Below are 18,168 nucleotides of genomic sequence, written 5' to 3'. Positions count from 1 at the left end.
ATTAATTTTATTCAGATCGTCGTTAAAATTTAACTGAAATTGTGCTAAATTTTATTAATATCCATTTTGCAATAAATTTGAGAATCATCTGCATATTGCTGCAATTTAGAAAGCTGTACTTCCTTATCCATATCAGCTACATATAACGAAAATAAAAGTGGCCCCAGAATAGATCCCTGAGGAACCCCAGAAATCATAGGAATATAACTAGATTTTTGTTTTAAACTTCCCCGTTTCAGGACAACACAATGTGATCTATGTTTTAAAAGTTTTTTTAACAATTCTTAAGAGCCGGCTGGAAATCCAAAATACTGCTAGGAACAACGAATGGTTTAGACTATCAAATGCTTTACTAAAGCCTAGTAAGCTTTTAATGATTGGAATGAAAGTTTGAGGATAAAAGTTACTATAAATGCGACATAATTTAATGGTCTCTTTTAATAAATAGTGTCTACCTATTCACCAGCCATATTATTATCAGCATATTCACCAAACATGGGCGCCACTGACTTTTTTCTCCTGTTAGCGAAATTGTGTAGGCCGTTTAATGCCGATTAATAGTAAACTACAACACTAGTAGAACACTAGTTGTCTCTCTCAAACTTAATACATTCTGTCCTCTATTAACCACTTTGTTTCTGATTAAACTCTTTTCCAATATCTTTCCCTTTTCTTCAGTTTTATATTTGTTCTTTACCCAAGTGACCTACGACTCTGTACCCTCAGACCTCTACCCAGATATGGCTTAATTTCCTCTGGAGAATGCCCTCTGGCTAACCGCTCTATCAGATTTAATCTTGGACCCGCCTTCCTGCGGCATTTGCCCCAAAGTCCCGAGGCATATTTCCTAAGCAAATTACGTTCCTAAGGAAGCATCTATCGGAACAATGTTGGCCTGTGGGAATTTTAAAAAATAAATTGTATTTGATTGGATTTTGGAGAAGCCTTGTTATTTGAAGTCTATTCGCTTTTTTAAAAGTCGTATAATATATCTGGCAGCGTCGAACAGCTGTGAAATTTGTCATTCTCTAAATAGGCCAGTAAGCGAGGGTTTTAGGGTCCGAATTCTGAACTCCTCTACCTACGACGTGAAATTTTAATAGTGGATAGAGATATATGTAAGAAACAAAAGTTACATAGTAGCGATGCGTGCTTTCACTCTGGGGGTGAGTATCACCTCTTCTCGAAGGTGAAAAATAAATCACCCATTTTAATTGCAAAAATCAATAAAGTGATGAATTCTAAGCAAAAAATGTTCTATAGCATTTTTTCAGAAAATTAATATTTTCCTAGTTATTTAGGACTGAATATGTTGATTTTTCATTTAAAAACTGCATATTTTTCTGCCATTTTTATAAATAACTCGAAAACCTGGCGGTTTATCGCCAAACTCGTATAGATCAAAAGTGAATCTTTTGGAATAACTAAATGATTCATTTTTTGCTGATTGCCGTAGGTGTAATAATAGCCGAGTTATCACTCTGTAAAGATGATTTTTTATTTTTCGAAAACTAAATTGCAATATTTTTTTTATATTTTAAAATAATGGCGAAAGAACACATTTTTCGAAGAATGTGTATGACCGTTTTTAAAGTGCTTCAAAAGATCTTTTAAATTATTTTTTAAAAAAGTTCGTAACTCAAAAACTCGCGGAGTTATGATAAAAATAGAATGGTCACCTCATTTTTTCTGAAAAAAATCAACAAAATCTATGACCAAAATTATAAAAATAAAAACTAAGCTCTGCAAGTTCGAGCGGTTTAGAATGCCTTTAAATTTGGAGAAAAGTTGAAAATAATGAAAATTTTTATTTCTTATTTTTTAAAAAATTTTAATTTTTTTGACATATCAAAAACTAAGCAAGATACGTAAAAAATGTAACAGAATAAATTTTTCTTTTAAAAGATCTTTTCTTTTGCAATATTTTTGCGCTCTTTCAATTTTTCTGTAGATCTCTTATTTCGTAGATATTACGTTTTTTAGTTTGACTTGCGTGTAAAGACCACCTTCTTTGAGCCCTTAAAACCCAAAAATCTCGTAAAAATGAAGAGTTCAGGACTGTTCAACTATAGAGGTTAATTTGTAACTCGTGTAATTTCCTATAAATTGATAGTTTTTATTTTTATGATTTTAGTCATATATTTTGTTGTTAATTTTTTTCCGAAAAAATGAGGTGGCCATTTTACTGTTATCATAATTCAGCGAGTTTTTGAGCTACGAACTTAAAAATACCTTTTAAAAAGCACGTAAAAGGTCTTTTCAAGCACTTTAAAAATGGCCATATTCATTTTCGTCGAAAAATGTGTTCTTTCGCCAATATTTTACTGTAAAAGGGTTGAAATTTAGTAGGTATTCGAAAAATAAAAAATCACTTTTACAGAATCATAACTCGGCTATTATTACACCTACGATAATCAGCAAAAAATTAATCGATTCGTTATTCCAAAAGCTTCATTTTTGCTTTATATAAGTTTTGCGATAAAACGCAAGGTTTTCGAGTTATTTACAAAAAATTGCAGAAAAATATGCAGCTTTTAGATGAAAAATCAACATTTTCAATCCTAAATAACTCGGAAAATATTTATTTTCTGATAAAATGTTATAGAATATTGTTTGTTTAGAATTTATTCCTTTGTTGATTTTTGCAATTAAAATGGGTGATTTATTTTTAACCCCCGAGAAGGGGTGACACTCACCCCCAGGGTGAAAGCACACATCGCTACTATGTAACTTTTGTTTCTTACATATATCTCTATTCACTGTTAAAATTTTACATCAATCGGTGCGGGTGTCAAGAATTCGGAGGTAATACCCTATTTTTATCCTCGCTTACTGGCCTAAAATGCCTTCTAAACTTACGTATTCTCGGCCGACAGCGTAAAGACGCTTGCACACACACCGGTAAAACCAGAGCCGGTGATTTGCAATTTTTCACACGTTCCGGTATTTGTATTTAATATAATATGTATTTAATTCTATTGTATTTGCCGGCCTATGCTACTGGACTAACTAATTTACCGGATCGTAGTGCATGCGAAGGTGTTAATTTATTTCTATTACAATTTATTTCAGAACTAACACCGGTACCAGTTTTGCCGGTGTTTGTGAAGACGCTCTGACTTTTCAACTGGTAGATCAACTATAGAGTTCAGTAACTTGAATATAAACACAGCAGAACCTTTAAAAGAGCCGTTTAATTGTTATAAAATTTAAAAAAGACTAGAAATACGAGAATGACCTTGTTACTCAAATATTTTACTAGTGACAACCTTCATACCGTGCTGGCAACTGTTACTTTTGGGTCGGAACTTACATGTGTGGAAGTAAATCGCATAGAGATCTTATTAAATCGGAGTGAGAGAAAGGCCACGGTGTGCTGTTGCGGCGTTGCCGGTGCGCCTTTCTCTATCAGGTAAAGTAAAATCACGATCGCAAACCGATATTTTTAAACGACTTTTTTTTTCGAAAATATAACTAGATAAAATCATTAGATATGTTTCTGAGCATCTAAAATGATATTAAGGATATCGTTAGGGTAATTAATTATTTTTAATAGATTTTGAGATATCGATTCATTTTGAATTCAGAGTTCTAATAGCGCGACTACTGTCGAATACCAACTCAATTCCACTTATTTTTACCAAAAATGCAAGTGTTTCTAAATTGCACTTAAACATTTTCAAGCTCTGGGGAAAATTACAACGACTCGTTAATAAATAAACAAATAAAATATCGCGAGACGTAATTAAATCGTGAAGTTGAATGCATGATGCAACCCTTCCGCTAGAATTTTAGGTACTGATGTGGTACTGGTTGGGTCGACCGCTGGACTGCGACAAATCTGCTATATCCCCTTCCACGTCTTGTAGCAATGTGCGCAGTTTCTCGATTTATCTCGTACGTTTGGCAACGTGTTTACTGTTCTCTCTTTGTTCAGTACATTATAAACGCATTGTAATCTTCTTACATACGGAAATCTCGTCCCAAGACTAACCTTTGCCAGCCCTTAGTATACAGTGTAATGTAATTCAATGAACATTACAGCAGATATATAAATATTATTACAGTTTAAATTGCCTAATAATAGTAATTTTAATGCCAACAGCTTCATTCAGAATCTCGCAATTATTGGAATAAATTACTGGTTTCAATAAGCGTAGAAGTTTGTTCCTTTAACCCTTAGCTGATCCGGCGTCGTCTGACAGACTACGCCAAATAATTAACTCATTCTCATTAGTTACTAGGACCGCCTACAGGATTGGAGTTCCAGCTAATCCTCCCCCGCTCGGTCAACGACTGATATTTATGCTCAAACTGGATTAGTTTTTTAGAAGTTCTGGCAGAAGTTACTTAAGCCGTAGTCTCTCAGACGACGCCGGACCGTTTGTGTAAGATTTTGTGTGTGACAAACTTTTGTAAAATATGGCCAGGCCTTCAAAAAGAGTGCGTTTAGGAGACTCTAGTTATGAAGAAACTCTATTAAAATGATATAATGAGGACTGTGACAGTAACAATATGACAATCTGCCAGACAAATGCGTTTGACGATGTCAAATATTCCACGAGAAATATACTTTACAATTGGTAGAATACTTGCAATTCCTGTACAACCAGAACACGCCCACGGAGATGTTTATCTTATCCTAGAGTTCTTATCCTAGTTAAAGACAATGTTATGTCCTAGTTAATTATTTTTAATGCCTAGAATGTACGAATCCATTTTGTAAAACATGTTCAGAAAAACAATGAATATTTCCTCATGCTGTAATCAAAAACTTTTTTCTCTAACTCCAGTTTTATAACACATTTTTTTATATATAGTATTAAAAACTTATTTCTATATTGTAATGGTTGTTAGTAATTTGGTTTTATTTTTTAGAGCTTAGTAAAAACCTAATTGTTTTTTTTTTCAAATTTATATGTATGTTATTTTATTTTGTACTATATTTTCTTAAAGTGTATATTAATTGACCCCATTCGTGTCTAGATTAGTTCAATAATACACAATATAATATATAATGAAATAAAAATTAGTTATTTTTTAGTTTTTGTGTGTGTTTTAAACTTTTTAGAAGGCGTAGTCGTACAGACTACGCCGCGCGCCGGACCGTTTATGATACATATCTATTACTGAACCAGTTAAGGGTTAATTTCAATGTACGCATTCAGAACGTCAAAATTAGTGGTACACATTTTCAATTAGAAGAAAAAGTTATCAAACTTTTAACTTTTCCACTAATTATAATTTAGAATTTGCAAGAAATGTCATTTTGGCATTTGATTATCTTCCGTCAAGAGAAATTGTGGTTAGAAATCAAAAGTTAATTGTTTTAGAAGCTAAATATTAGGCTTTCCCCGTGGATACAACTAACTAATGCAAGCTGTTTCTAGGATATTCTATTAATTTTAATTGTGAATGATCGTAAACCAAAAAATGTAAAGTGTAATTAAATCCACTAATTTATTCCACTAATTGCGAGGTTCTGAATGAAGCTTACTACTTTATAAGCTTATAATGCAAAAATTAGATAAAAAAATATTTTCTCTTCAAACAAGCTAATTTATCTATTTCTCCTTACCGAACAGGGTCACTTTGTCCCAGATTTTTCATTGCGAAAGATTGTCCCTCTAGAGAAGAAAAATCTTTCAAGAATCGTTAATCTTGTCTATTATTCTTTCCACTTAGTTTTACTGGAGATAAATTTAACTGTCCAAGGGAAAACTGAAGGGGAGTTTCCTTAATTAACTCAAATCGATTTATTTTATTAATAGCGCCTTTTGCCCAATAAAATCAAAGAGATTCATAAAGAACTTGTAACTTAAAGAATAAAAGATTGATATAAATGATCAAATTAAGAAAAAAATCATGAATGTGGAAAATAAAAGTATATTTAATTTATGTTGTTAGTTAATGTTAAAGCATAGTTTTAGTGTTACAGGATGTTAAAACTTAAATGCCATTATTTTTTCTTGAAATTGCTGTAAGTTTTGGAGTAATAATAATAATAATAATATTCAATATTAAATTAGGTAAAATATATAATTATTTATTAATTTTATTTTCATTTTATTAATTGTGATTAATAAAATTGCGTTTATCTCATCAAGAGGCCGAATTCCACAAAATGTCAAGATATAACTTTTAACTGGCATTAAACGGCCTACACAATTTTGATACCAAAAGAAAAAAGTCAGTGGCGCACATGTTTTTTTTTTGAAAAATATTCCAATGAAAATTCATACGCATGTTCCTGATGAATTTATCGACAAATATGTAGCTCTTATAGTAAACTTTTACCTTCAAAATTTCAGTCGAATCACTAAAAGTACTTTAACTGGTGATTTTTTTTTTGTGATTCAAAAAAAATAATACTTTACTACGCGCTGCGCTATGGAGACTTTCTCGATTTATATTCAATACTAGAATTTAACAGATTAAATAAGACTAATTAAAAAAATAGGATCTCCTTCCGATGCGCAGTAGTAAACGCAACTAGTATCGGCAGCCAGATGGGCCGCATGCTGTTCCAGAGAGCATAGTAAAAGATATAATATCAAAAAGCCAGTTTTCTTAAAATACTTTCTCGAAAACGTTGCTAGCTTATAGACTGTATGTTATATGAAAAATAAATAAAATTAAATCTTATATTTTTACGTGAGGAAACACCAGAACACCTTATCACTGAGTGCGCCGAGACGACGACCGTGCGTGCCATGAACTTTGGTATGACTGATGTCGAGGATGGAGAGGTGGCCTCTGTGGAGCCGTCTCAGATACTTGCTTTTGTTAAAGCCCCGAGACTGTATGATGCGTTATAACTCAAGAAAGAGGAACATACAATAGATTTGTAAAATCGCGGTGATGCGCCTAAATTTTTTACATTCTACGTGAGAAATCTCCCCACGAGAGATGGCACATGTTTTTTGAAAACCTAGTATATTAAATATTTATAATTAAATATCCCTTTATTAGCATTAACTTTAATACATTTTTTATTTAACAGATTTTGTCATGGCTTATTAACACAGAAAAAAATATATTAAATTGACAAAATTAATAATGTCAGAACACAACTTAATATAGCTGACAGCTAAATCCCTAACCTTTTTAATTTTAATTTTTAGCGTTAAAGTTACGTTATAATTAATGATGATATTCTTTGTTTGAGCGAATTCGTAAAAAAATCCTGAAAATCCGATTTAGACTCTCGGGATGGCCGAAAATTTAATTTCCGAAAATGTAAATTAAAAAGGTAAAGGTAACTTTATTAAAATTTTCGTTTTTTTTCGAGTTAACATCATGGACAAAAAAATAAAGCTTCGGGCTAGATAAAATTTTAATTTACTCTTTAATTGCGGAGGTCGCTTTTTCATGTAAAAAAGTCGAAAAAAAATGACAACCTAATATACCTTTATACAGTAAAACAGGTCTGTCGATTTTTTTTAATTTGATCTGAACAAAACCGGTGGGTTTTTCAATAGTGGCTCAAACATGTAACTTTTTAATTTTTTTTTCAGATAAAAAAGTGGGGATTTTGTATTTTAGTACACCGGGCGTGTCTCGAAAGTAACATTTTTATTTTCTCATATAAAAATCGAGATTTGGTAATGTTAGTCTATGACAAAAATTAGGATGTCCGGAAATGACTACAAGCTTTTATTTTTTAATAGAATATAACACTCTGAATAGAATGACGTATCACGTGTCAACTTTTAATATTTTTGCATATAGTTAATTTGAAATTGTAACATGCGGTTCATAACAATATTTTGACTCGAAATACCGTAGTGTGTGGTATTAATTTATTCGTAAAAAAATGCTTTTTCCAAATATACTAATGAGCTACCGTCATTCCATTTGAAAAAATTGACGTATAATTAAACATAAGATTTGGGCAGCTTTTAACCAGTAAGAACAGTTCACGAAAAACATTAGATGATTTCTCCAAGGCTCCTTGATTAAAAATTAGTGTTTTTAACACCGTCACTCTAGATAGAGAATTTAATATACAATTTTGTTTTAAGCGAAAATGTCAAAAGTTGACATATAATATGTTATTATATTCAGTATAATTTTCTAACGAATTAAGTGAAAAAATACCGAGGGTGCCATTTAAAAATCAAAAGTTGTAGTAATTTCCGGTGAAACAGGAAGTGGTCGAAAATAACTGAATACGTCAATCAATCCTAATTTATGTCATATAGTATCATACCAAATCTCGTTATTTTATCTGAAAAGAATAAAAAAAAGTTATAGGGGTGAGCCACTTTTGATACGCACCCGGTGTATAGTATTTTTATTAACAGTTAATTAGTTGTGTATCATATTTTTACTATATTATAATTTATTTGTTAAATAAAAAAATGGCTATGTGCTCTATTGTTGGTGTTTAAAATTTATGTATTCATAAATAACAATGCTATATTTATGTAAAACAGTACTGTAAAACAACACTGCATTTATGTAAGTTCTGATTTAAATTAAATATTAGTTCAATAACAATATTCCGAGGCATACAGGCTTTATTAAATACAAAATTTCCGAGAAACTCAACGCTTCATTATAATGTCAAAATATCCTGAACTCACCGTAAAACCTGCTTTAAAGTTTCAGACATTTTTGATTACTATATTTAATGCATAAACTCACTTCAATTTTTCACAAGCTACCTCCATGTTTCCACATATTTTATTTATATCCTGAAAATATCTTAGAGCTACAGAGTAGGGGATTTTGACGTAGAAGGGATTTTATTTAAAATATAAATAACTTTTATTTAATATTTGGCCAGAAATAATTATTATCTTTTCTATATAGATATCTAACGTACCAAAGAGTGTTACTAGAAGAAAAATAGGAAAATATTTTAATTTTAATAAAAAAATAAAATCTAATTCTCAACATTAGTTAACACAAATCCTCTTTAATAAAAATAATTCATAAAAATAAATATTAAATATTATCTAAAGTAGTCCCCTTTGGTTATGTTTAAGGGATATACCGGCTGTTTTTGGAACGTAGCTCACCCCTATAATTTTAATTTTAATTTTCAGATAAAAAACGAGATTTGATATATTCGCATATAATATAAATCAGGATTGATTGACGTATTCAATTATTTTCGGTAACTTCCTGTTTCACCGGAAATGACTACAACTTTTGATATTTAAATAGTGCTTTCGGTATTTTTTACTTTATTCGATAGATGACTGGAATGTCATTTTCAAACAACCTCATGTCAAATCAAACCAAATCCATAGACTGATGTCATGTACTAGAGATAGACCGGACACTGAGAGACATAAAACAAATAGGTCCGTCACTTAGAGCTACTGATTGATTTAGAGAACTAATGGAGAGTTTTGGCATTACATAATTTTAGCGTTCCGTTACTTATTAGCGCTAACTAAAACGGTAACATTATTCAAGAGTAAAATTATACCTTGTAAAATATAAAGTAATAAATATAGCGTCTTTTATTACCATTTTATGTTTTATTAGATCATTAGAAGTGTAACAGTGAAAATAAAAATAAAATTATGAATATATAAATTTTAAACACCAACAATAGAGCACATAGCTATTTTTTTATTTAACAAATAAATTATAATCTAAATATATAAAATGCTAATGTTTCTGTGTCGACTCTATTGAAGTAACGACTTGCTCTAGAAAGTTGTTTTTTTTTTACTAAAAGATAGCTAATTGGCTCTTCTAAAAACTGTCGGCGCCGGATTTTTTGTTTTTCATTTAATTAAAAAAAAATAAAGAGTATTTTTTTTCCTGATGTCGTGGCGGATGCGCCAGGCTTCAACTAGTATAGTAATATGATACACTACTAATTAACTGTTAATAAAAATATTATACCGGGTGCGTATCAAAAGTGGCTCACCCCTATAACTTTTTTATTTTTTTTCATATAAAAAAACGAGATTTGGTATGTTACTATATGGCATAAATTAGGATCGATTGACGTGTTCAATTATTTTCGGCCACTTTCTGTTTCACTGGAAATGATTACAACTTTTGATTTTTAAATAGCACCCTGGGTATTTTTTACGTTATTCAATAAAAAATGACACTGAATATAATAACATATCATATGTCAACTTTTGACATATTGGCTTAAAACAAAATTGTTTTATAAATTCTTAATCTAGAGTGGCTCTGTTAAAAACACAAATTTTTAATCAAGGAGCCTTGGAGAAATAGATTTGATCATCTAATGTTTTTAGTGGCCTGTTCTGACTGGTTAAAAGATGGCCAAATCGTATTTTTAATCATAAGTCAATTTTTTTCAAATGGAACGAGGGTGGCTCATTCGCCTATTTGGACGAAAAAGAAGTTTTTACGAATAAATTGATACCACACACTTGGCATTTCGAGTCATAATATTGTTATGAACCGCATGTTACAATTTCTAATCAACCATATGCGAAAATGTCAAAAGTTGACATGTGATACGTCATTCTATTCAGAGTGTTATTTTCTATCGAATAAAATAAAAAAAATGCTAAAGGGGCTATTAAAAATAAAAGGTTGTAGTCATTTCCGTAATTTTTGTCATATACTAACATACTGAATCTTGTTTTTTATATAAAAAAATATATAAAATGTTATAGTGGTGAGCCACTTTCGAGACACACCCGGTATACTAAAATAGAAAATCCCCATTTTTTTATCTGAAAAAAAAATAAAATAGTTACAGGGTTAAATAAAAAAGTTACAGGCCACTATTGAAAAACACACCGGTTTTGCTGAAATAAAATTTAAATAAATCGACAGACCTGTTTTACTGTATAAAGGTATTTAATTATGTTCACAGTTAAAATAACAGCTGAATTATACACTCTTGTATATATATATATTTTTTTTTCCTTTTTACATTTCGGCAATTTCATGAGATAGCAACCTGCTGTATTTGTGAATATTTTCATTTTGAATCAAGTTATACTTAATATAGTCCAGTAAATTAGGACACGAAAAGACCTAACTCTCGTCTTTTTAGGCGGATTGTGTACCTTTTGAGAAGTAGTCTTAGGGGAAAAAATTGTAACATCGTGCTCGGCTAGTTATTGCCGAAAAGATGGCCCCAAATGTCCCAAAAATCAGTTTTTTGTAAATATCTGGCAAAATAGGTAATTTGCATTTTTTTTGAATAAAAAATGAAGCTTAGGTCATTATCTACAAAAAAGGTCCTGGCAGTTTTTTTCGCAAAGTCCCAGGAAAACAGTTGAAAACGGCCTTATAAGACCAAAAAATGGCTTTTCCGCCAATATTGGCCAAAATATAGCATGTAGATTATTTTCATGATCGCCAAATGAAATTTAATATTGGGTCCTTAGTTAAAAAATGATCCTGACACTTTTTTTCGTAAAGTTGTTTGTAAAAAGAAACAAATTAAATTCGACTTTGCGTGATTATGCAATTTTCTTTGGTTTACGATACTTTCCGGAAATCCCAAAAACGTGGAAAAGCCACTCACGAATAGTTGTTTTTTATTAAAATATGATTAAACAAATGCTTCAAACTTTCTTCACATTTGTTTTTTTGTCTATTAATGTTCCTGGAACAAGCCATAATAATGAACAAATGCTTTTAATTAAAAAACAATAACAAAAATAAATTATGGTCTTCTTTCCTTCTAATTGATTTTACCTAAAAATAATTTCTGTCTATTCCAAAATTAAACTACTGAGAATCTTAACGTGCTCTAAGACATACTAATTTATTTTAAATTATAAAACTACTTAAGTATTTTTAGGGCTTTCCATTTGAAAGTTTATCGTTTATCATTTAAAAAAAGGCTAAGTAATCTTTAATAAAAATCTAAAATTGAAGATTTTTCTCCAGGTTTGACTTTGATGTCTTTTAATTTAAACAGCCCGAGGAAAGTAGCGCGAAGTTCTTCGATTCAATCAAGTTGATTTCAAGATCTCTTTAAATTGAAAAGGTATCTAAATAAATTAAAAGAAATTAAATTTAGTTCGCTCTACATCAGAATATTTCTGAATAATAAATATATCTATTTTAATATTAATTAAATTTTTAAATGTCAACATTAACTGAAAATATATTTTTACCATATCATCCTCAATATAATACCTCAGTATAATAAATAATTTTACTAATTAAATGATTTCTTACTGAATTTGGTATATTTTGTCCCATTTTAAGGACACAAATAAAAAGTTTTAAACGACACAAATGTTGCATTTACTAATCTTCCGGTGTATTTGTATTAACGGTACTGATAAGAACTTAGTAGTAGTTTGTTATCAGGTTACTATTGTATTAAATAACTTGTTTATAAATTGACGGTTGTTGACAATCGAGTTCAGTTTTTTTGCGAAAAATCGCCTTTCGCACCAATACGGGATATGTTCGAGTACGTTTCCATTAAAATGGAGGAAATATTGAAGAAACCTAAAGAAGCATGATAAGCGCGTTACTTCTACCTAAAAGTGAATCAATTTCCAAAAGGAATATAAAAAATACTTTCAGTGGCTGGGACAGAAAAATATTGTAAAAAAATAAAAACGGTTTTCTTCTAAATTTGTTATATTTATGTAGCATTAATGTAAATAAATTATTAGAGTAGTTAGATGAGTGTCTATTTTCATTTTATAATATAAAATAATAATATTATAATTAATATTTTTTAACAATATTACTATTACTCAAAATTCCTATTGTATTTCATGGTTGTTACCTGTAAAATGTATATGGCATGTTAATTCTAAGTAAACCCAAGGGAGTTATAACTCTATTTATGGTTAGTGTAACCAAGACGATGTAAGAATATGTTAATTCAGTATGAAATAACATAATATTGTGGTCTATGATACACACTTTATACAGGGTCGCTTTTATGTATGGAAACGGTCGATTATTAGGTATAATATAGTAGGTATCGCAAAAAGTTAAATACAAAAGTCATAGGATTTTTAAATATCTATAAGCGAGTAATAAATTTAAGTATACAGGGTCGTTGATAAAGTCGTGGCACATCAAAGTTTCATTTTTTTAAATAGAACCCCCTGTATGTTATTACATATTTCAATTGCTCCTTCAATTCTAAACAAAAATCAAAATACACACAATGTACTTAAAACCAACTGTTTCCAAATTATTGGCTACAAAACACAGGTTTTTCAAAAAAACTTTGAAAATATCACTTAAACAATTCGATTTAATTAATTTCGACGTGTTTGGTTTGATTTAATTATGCTATTTTAGCTACTAGTAAATTTAAGTATACAGGGTCGGTCATAAAGTTGTGTCACATCAAATTTTATTTTTTTTTAAATGAAACCCCCTGTATATTATTGCATATTTCAATTCCTCCTTCAATTTTAAGCAATAATCTTAATACATAATGTACATAAATTGAAGAATTCAAATGTTAAACGAAAATTTTGTAATTCCAGGCTTGATATACCTACTCTCATTTTGTACATCTATAAATGCTAAGTTGAGAACTAATGTTAAATATTATCAGGTATCACAGTTTTCGGCAGAATGGCATCGTTAAATGAAACTCAACATGACGAAATTAATTAAATCAAATTTTTTAAGTGATATTTTCAAAAGTCAATAACTCGGAAACGGTTGGTTTGAGGTACATTGTGTGATTTCGATTTTTGCTTAGAATTGAAGGCAGAACCGAAATATGCAATAATATACAGGGGGTTCCATTTAAAAAAATGAAACTTTGATGTGTCACGACTTTATGACCGACCCTCAATATTTAAATGTATTACCCGCTAATAGATATTTATAAACCCTATAACTTTTATATTTAACTTTCTGCGGTACTTCCTATATTTTACCTAATAATCGACCGTTTCCATACATAAAAGCGACCATGTATATTCAAAATTATGTAAAGTACGTGTATTGGATCTGTGTCTATGAAAATAATGCGGACAAAAAACATTTCAATAAGCTACCTAAATAGAAGCGGGAGAGGGTCCACGCGGACTTGACGAGTTTGTCACCGCAAAACACTCTGTCCACTCATTTCATTGGCTACTTGGAAATTTGTCGAATTTTTGATTGATGGGACGAGTCGTTTAATTTTTACGAAAAACATCGAGAGAATATCGTTTCTTCCCTTACGGATGCCCTGTAGCTACAAAAATGAGAGACGTACTGTATTAAAGTAGTATTTAACGAACAATTTGTACAAACACAAATTCGTTAGTATAAAAAATTAGTATCCAAAATTAACTAAATTTATAGGATCTTTCAGTGTAATATAGAATAAATTAAACACACAGCTTAAATAGGCATTTACTTATCAGATATATATTTTATAGAATTATTTCGAATAAAGCAATGTCATTTCTTTTCAGAATCATTTGGAAAGGATAGTGGAAAGACCGGGAAAAGTAATCCAACGACACCCTCCGCTGAATCGTATGGTCAGCGGATCTGTGACAGCTCAAGATATGATCGAGAATTTGCTGAAAAAGCCCAGTCCTTTCACCACGATATTCGAGTTGAGGGAAGGTGGCACAAAAACTCTAGTCTCGAGGTAAGGGAAAGAAAATTGGTATAAAAGTAGAAAAAAAATAAAAATTAACAATTTCAAGTGAAAAAAAAACGAATTAAAATAATTTAAATTAGAATTTATAAAAGTAAAGTTTTTATTTGTATTTTGCGTTATGCATAGGCGGTCACCAATAATTGAAATATTTGGCTTGCAGTGGTATGTTAGATGTTAGGTACGTGCATGATGTTTGGTGGTTGCAGTAATATGTTAGAATATTATAGGATTAAGGTGGTTGCAGTAATATGTTAGAATATTATAGGATTAAGGATTGATACTGATGCTAAAAAAATGCTTAAAACATAAAATAAAGAGAATACTATTAACTAAATGTTCTCCAACCTAGTGTGAGTACATATCAATGTAAAACCTCTGATGAGGGGCAGGGGACTCAAGAAAACTCACAATCTTTTATGATGTTTATTTCAAAATTTAATTTGATTTAAAAATGGGGCGACATGTTGAAATGTGGTGAAAAACTTCTTGTCATTATTTTCCCAATATTTTCTGAGAATTGCTTTTCAGTTACGCCTCTTGTTTAACTTAAATTGAGTATTATTGCCCTTTCTGATTGTAATTTAGTTTTGGTTTTTCGGGTTATTAGGCCGTCGTCGGTTAGAATTGCTTCCTAACGTTTCGCTAGCACGAGTGGCTAGCATCTTCAGAGGTGTGTTTGCTCCGATTGCTCACACTAGACTGATGCCTCCGCGTCGGCGTAGCGCGTATTTATGCGTCGGCGGAGGGGGCGTGGCTTGTTCGGGTGATAATTAATTGTGATAAAAATAATTTTTTAACCTGTTTAAAAAAAAATAACTTTTTTAACTTTTTGAATTTGTGATTGTATTTTATAACCTGACCCCTGTATGACTATATTAGAATTGTTTAACTATTCTGATTGTAATTTGATTATTTTAGCTTTCTGGGCCTGAAGATGGGAATTAAATGAATCCCGAAACATGTCGCCCCATTTTTAAATCAAATTAAATTTTGAAATAAACATAATAAAAGATTGTGAGTTTTTTGAATCCCCTGCCCCTCGTCAGAGGTTTTACATTAGAATACTATTAGGGTAATAGTATTCTACGGAGAGATAAACAATTATTGAAATAGTTGGAAATCCTGCGTTATAGGATTTTAGAATTAGTGATTAGGTGCTGATGCTAAGGACCATCATATCGTCCCCTATCTCACATACTGACGTAACTCGCAATTAATAAATTTTTCAGAAGAGAAAATAAAAAAATACCTGTATTAAACCTGTTGTAGTTTTTATACCTGTGAGAGAACAGATAGGAAATTCTGAGGTTATGGGGTATTTATACGTTGTTACCTTGTTTCATTATTTGACACCTGTTTTTTTTTCTTAGCTTTTGTGTTTTTTTTTTGGAAAATATGTAGATATGTCATTTTATGTTTTTTTTTATTGGCATGTTGGATACGTCATATTACTTTTTTGCATGTGAAGTCATTATTAAGAAAAAAAACTATGTAAGTTGTATTTTATTCAAATAAAAAACTATGTAAGTTCAAATAAAAAAATAAGTTTTTAACAGATCTAATATTGGTAACTATAATTTCTATAAAAAATATCGATCGAATTTTTTTAGAAAATTATATCAATGCATTTACGTCAGTGTTTAGGGTTTATGCAAATAATTTAAAGGATATAGTAATTTTGACCACAAAAACACGTCTATTTAGTTTGTTCGCGCAAAAAAAATAATATATGGGATTTTTGAAAAAAAAATGGATTTTTTTAAAATTTTTAGTTAAAAACCATAATATCCTCATAATGTGGTAAGATAGGTAGTAGACTGACATAGGTAGTAGAGACTTCTCAAAATTTAAGCGAAAAATCAGTTTTTTTTTAATTTACAAAATAATTCGGTTATTTTGGACTTATTTGAAAAAAGGGTAGAAAGAAAAATTGTATCATTTATCGAGATCTATTAGCCATAAAAATATTTGCACTTATTTAAGACTCACCGTGTATATTCTTAACAATGTAGTCAGACGGTTAGTTTTAAAAATCTCTTGAAAAAGGCCTAACAAGCCTAAACATACCGGGTGCATCTCAAAAGTGGCTGCCCCTATAAGTTATTTTTTTCAGGTAAAAAACGAGATTTGGTATGTTTGGATATGACATAAATTAGGTATGATTGATGTATTCAATTCTTTTCGACCACTTCCTGTTTCAGCGGAAATGACTACAACTTTTGATTTTTAAATGGCACCCATGGTATTTTGTACTTTATTTGATAGAAAATGACATTCTGAATAAAACGATGTATTATATGTCAACTTTTAACATTTTCCCTTAAAACAAAATTGAATTTTAAATTTGTGTGTAAACAAAGGCTGTGTTAAAAACACTAATTTTTAATCAAGGAGCCTTGGAAAAATAGATTTGATCGTCTAAAGTTATTTGTGTCTTGCCCTAGCTGGTTAAAATATGCCCAAATCGTATTTGTAATCATATCTCAATTTTTTCAAATGGAACGAGGGTGGCTCATTAGCATATTTGGAAAACGATTTTTTTTACGAATAATTTGGTACCACACGTTTGGTATTTCGAGTCAATTTCAATCAAACCAAATTCGAAAATCTAAAAAGTTTAGATATGATATGATATTCTATTCAGATTGTCATTTTCTGTCGAACAAAGTAACAAAATATGGAGGGTGCCATTTAAAAATCAAAAGTTGTAGTAATTTCCGGTGAAACAGGAAGTGACCAAAAACAATTGAATACGTTATTCAATCCTAATTTATGTCATAAACTAATATACCAAATCTTCATTTTTTATCTGAAAAAATAGAAAAGTTATAGGGGTCAGCCACTTTTGAGACACACCCGGTATATAGAGATAAAGTTACTCTCATTAAATTTTGATACATCTAAAAGCGTGTTTCATTAAAACACTAATATTTTAAAGATGTTTCACAAGGAACCAACCACAGACTCAGTTCTATTTATTAAAATTATTCAATAATAAAATTAGAAAATTTTCAATAACCTACACACTGTATCTATGATACAAAGCAGAATCGGACCTATGTTGATATGAAAAATAGATAATATAATAGCTCCCGTACATAGCGTTTAACGCCTTGGGAGTAGCAAGGTACACGGTACACCTTGCTATACTAGAGCCGTTCGGTATACAAGGAACGTAATGTGGCTAGCACTACGCTTCAACCGCCTATTATTACCTCAGGATTGTGAATCCCAAGTACTCATTTAAGGCTGAGTCGACCTAGGTACCCAAACTATTTTTATTTTAATAAAAATAGTCGGCTGATGAAATGCCGGGTGTGGGAATCGAACCCACACCTTGAGAGAGTGTACCTCTACGCCACCGGGCACCTTTGAAAAATAAATCATATTATTTTTACGTGAGGAATCTCCCTACGAGAGATGGCACATGCTTTCTAAAAATATATATATTTTATAAAACAAATTTATAAATATCGTCGAAATATTAATGATATTATTTAAATTTTGTTTTGTTTTGACGCTAATGATAACAGTCGATAAAAAAATATTTGAATTTCTTAAATTTATTGCAAACCAAACGAGCTAGTGAGGTAAAATATTGTATTAATCACTAGTAT

At 30.4% G+C, this 18,168-nt stretch overlaps 1 protein-coding gene across 1 annotated transcript in view; it reads left to right on the top strand.

Moving 5' to 3' along the window:
• Positions 1–18,168, top strand: part of LOC115874113 (cGMP-specific 3',5'-cyclic phosphodiesterase-like) — a 251,683-nt gene that overhangs the window by 140,250 nt on the left and 93,265 nt on the right. The window contains exon 5 of the mRNA XM_030889208.1: positions 14,358–14,539. Within this exon, the coding sequence (XP_030745068.1) occupies positions 14,358–14,539 (182 nt within the window). The remainder of the gene's footprint in view (positions 1–14,357; positions 14,540–18,168) is intronic.

This window comes from Sitophilus oryzae, unplaced genomic scaffold (assembly GCF_002938485.1).
Source record: "Sitophilus oryzae breed Bouriz unplaced genomic scaffold, Soryzae_2.0 scaffold_1009_pilon_pilon, whole genome shotgun sequence".
Lineage (NCBI taxonomy): Eukaryota > Metazoa > Arthropoda > Insecta > Coleoptera > Curculionidae > Sitophilus > Sitophilus oryzae.
The sequence above is the reverse complement of the archived record's forward strand: the minus strand, read 5'-3'. Positions and strand labels throughout refer to the sequence as shown.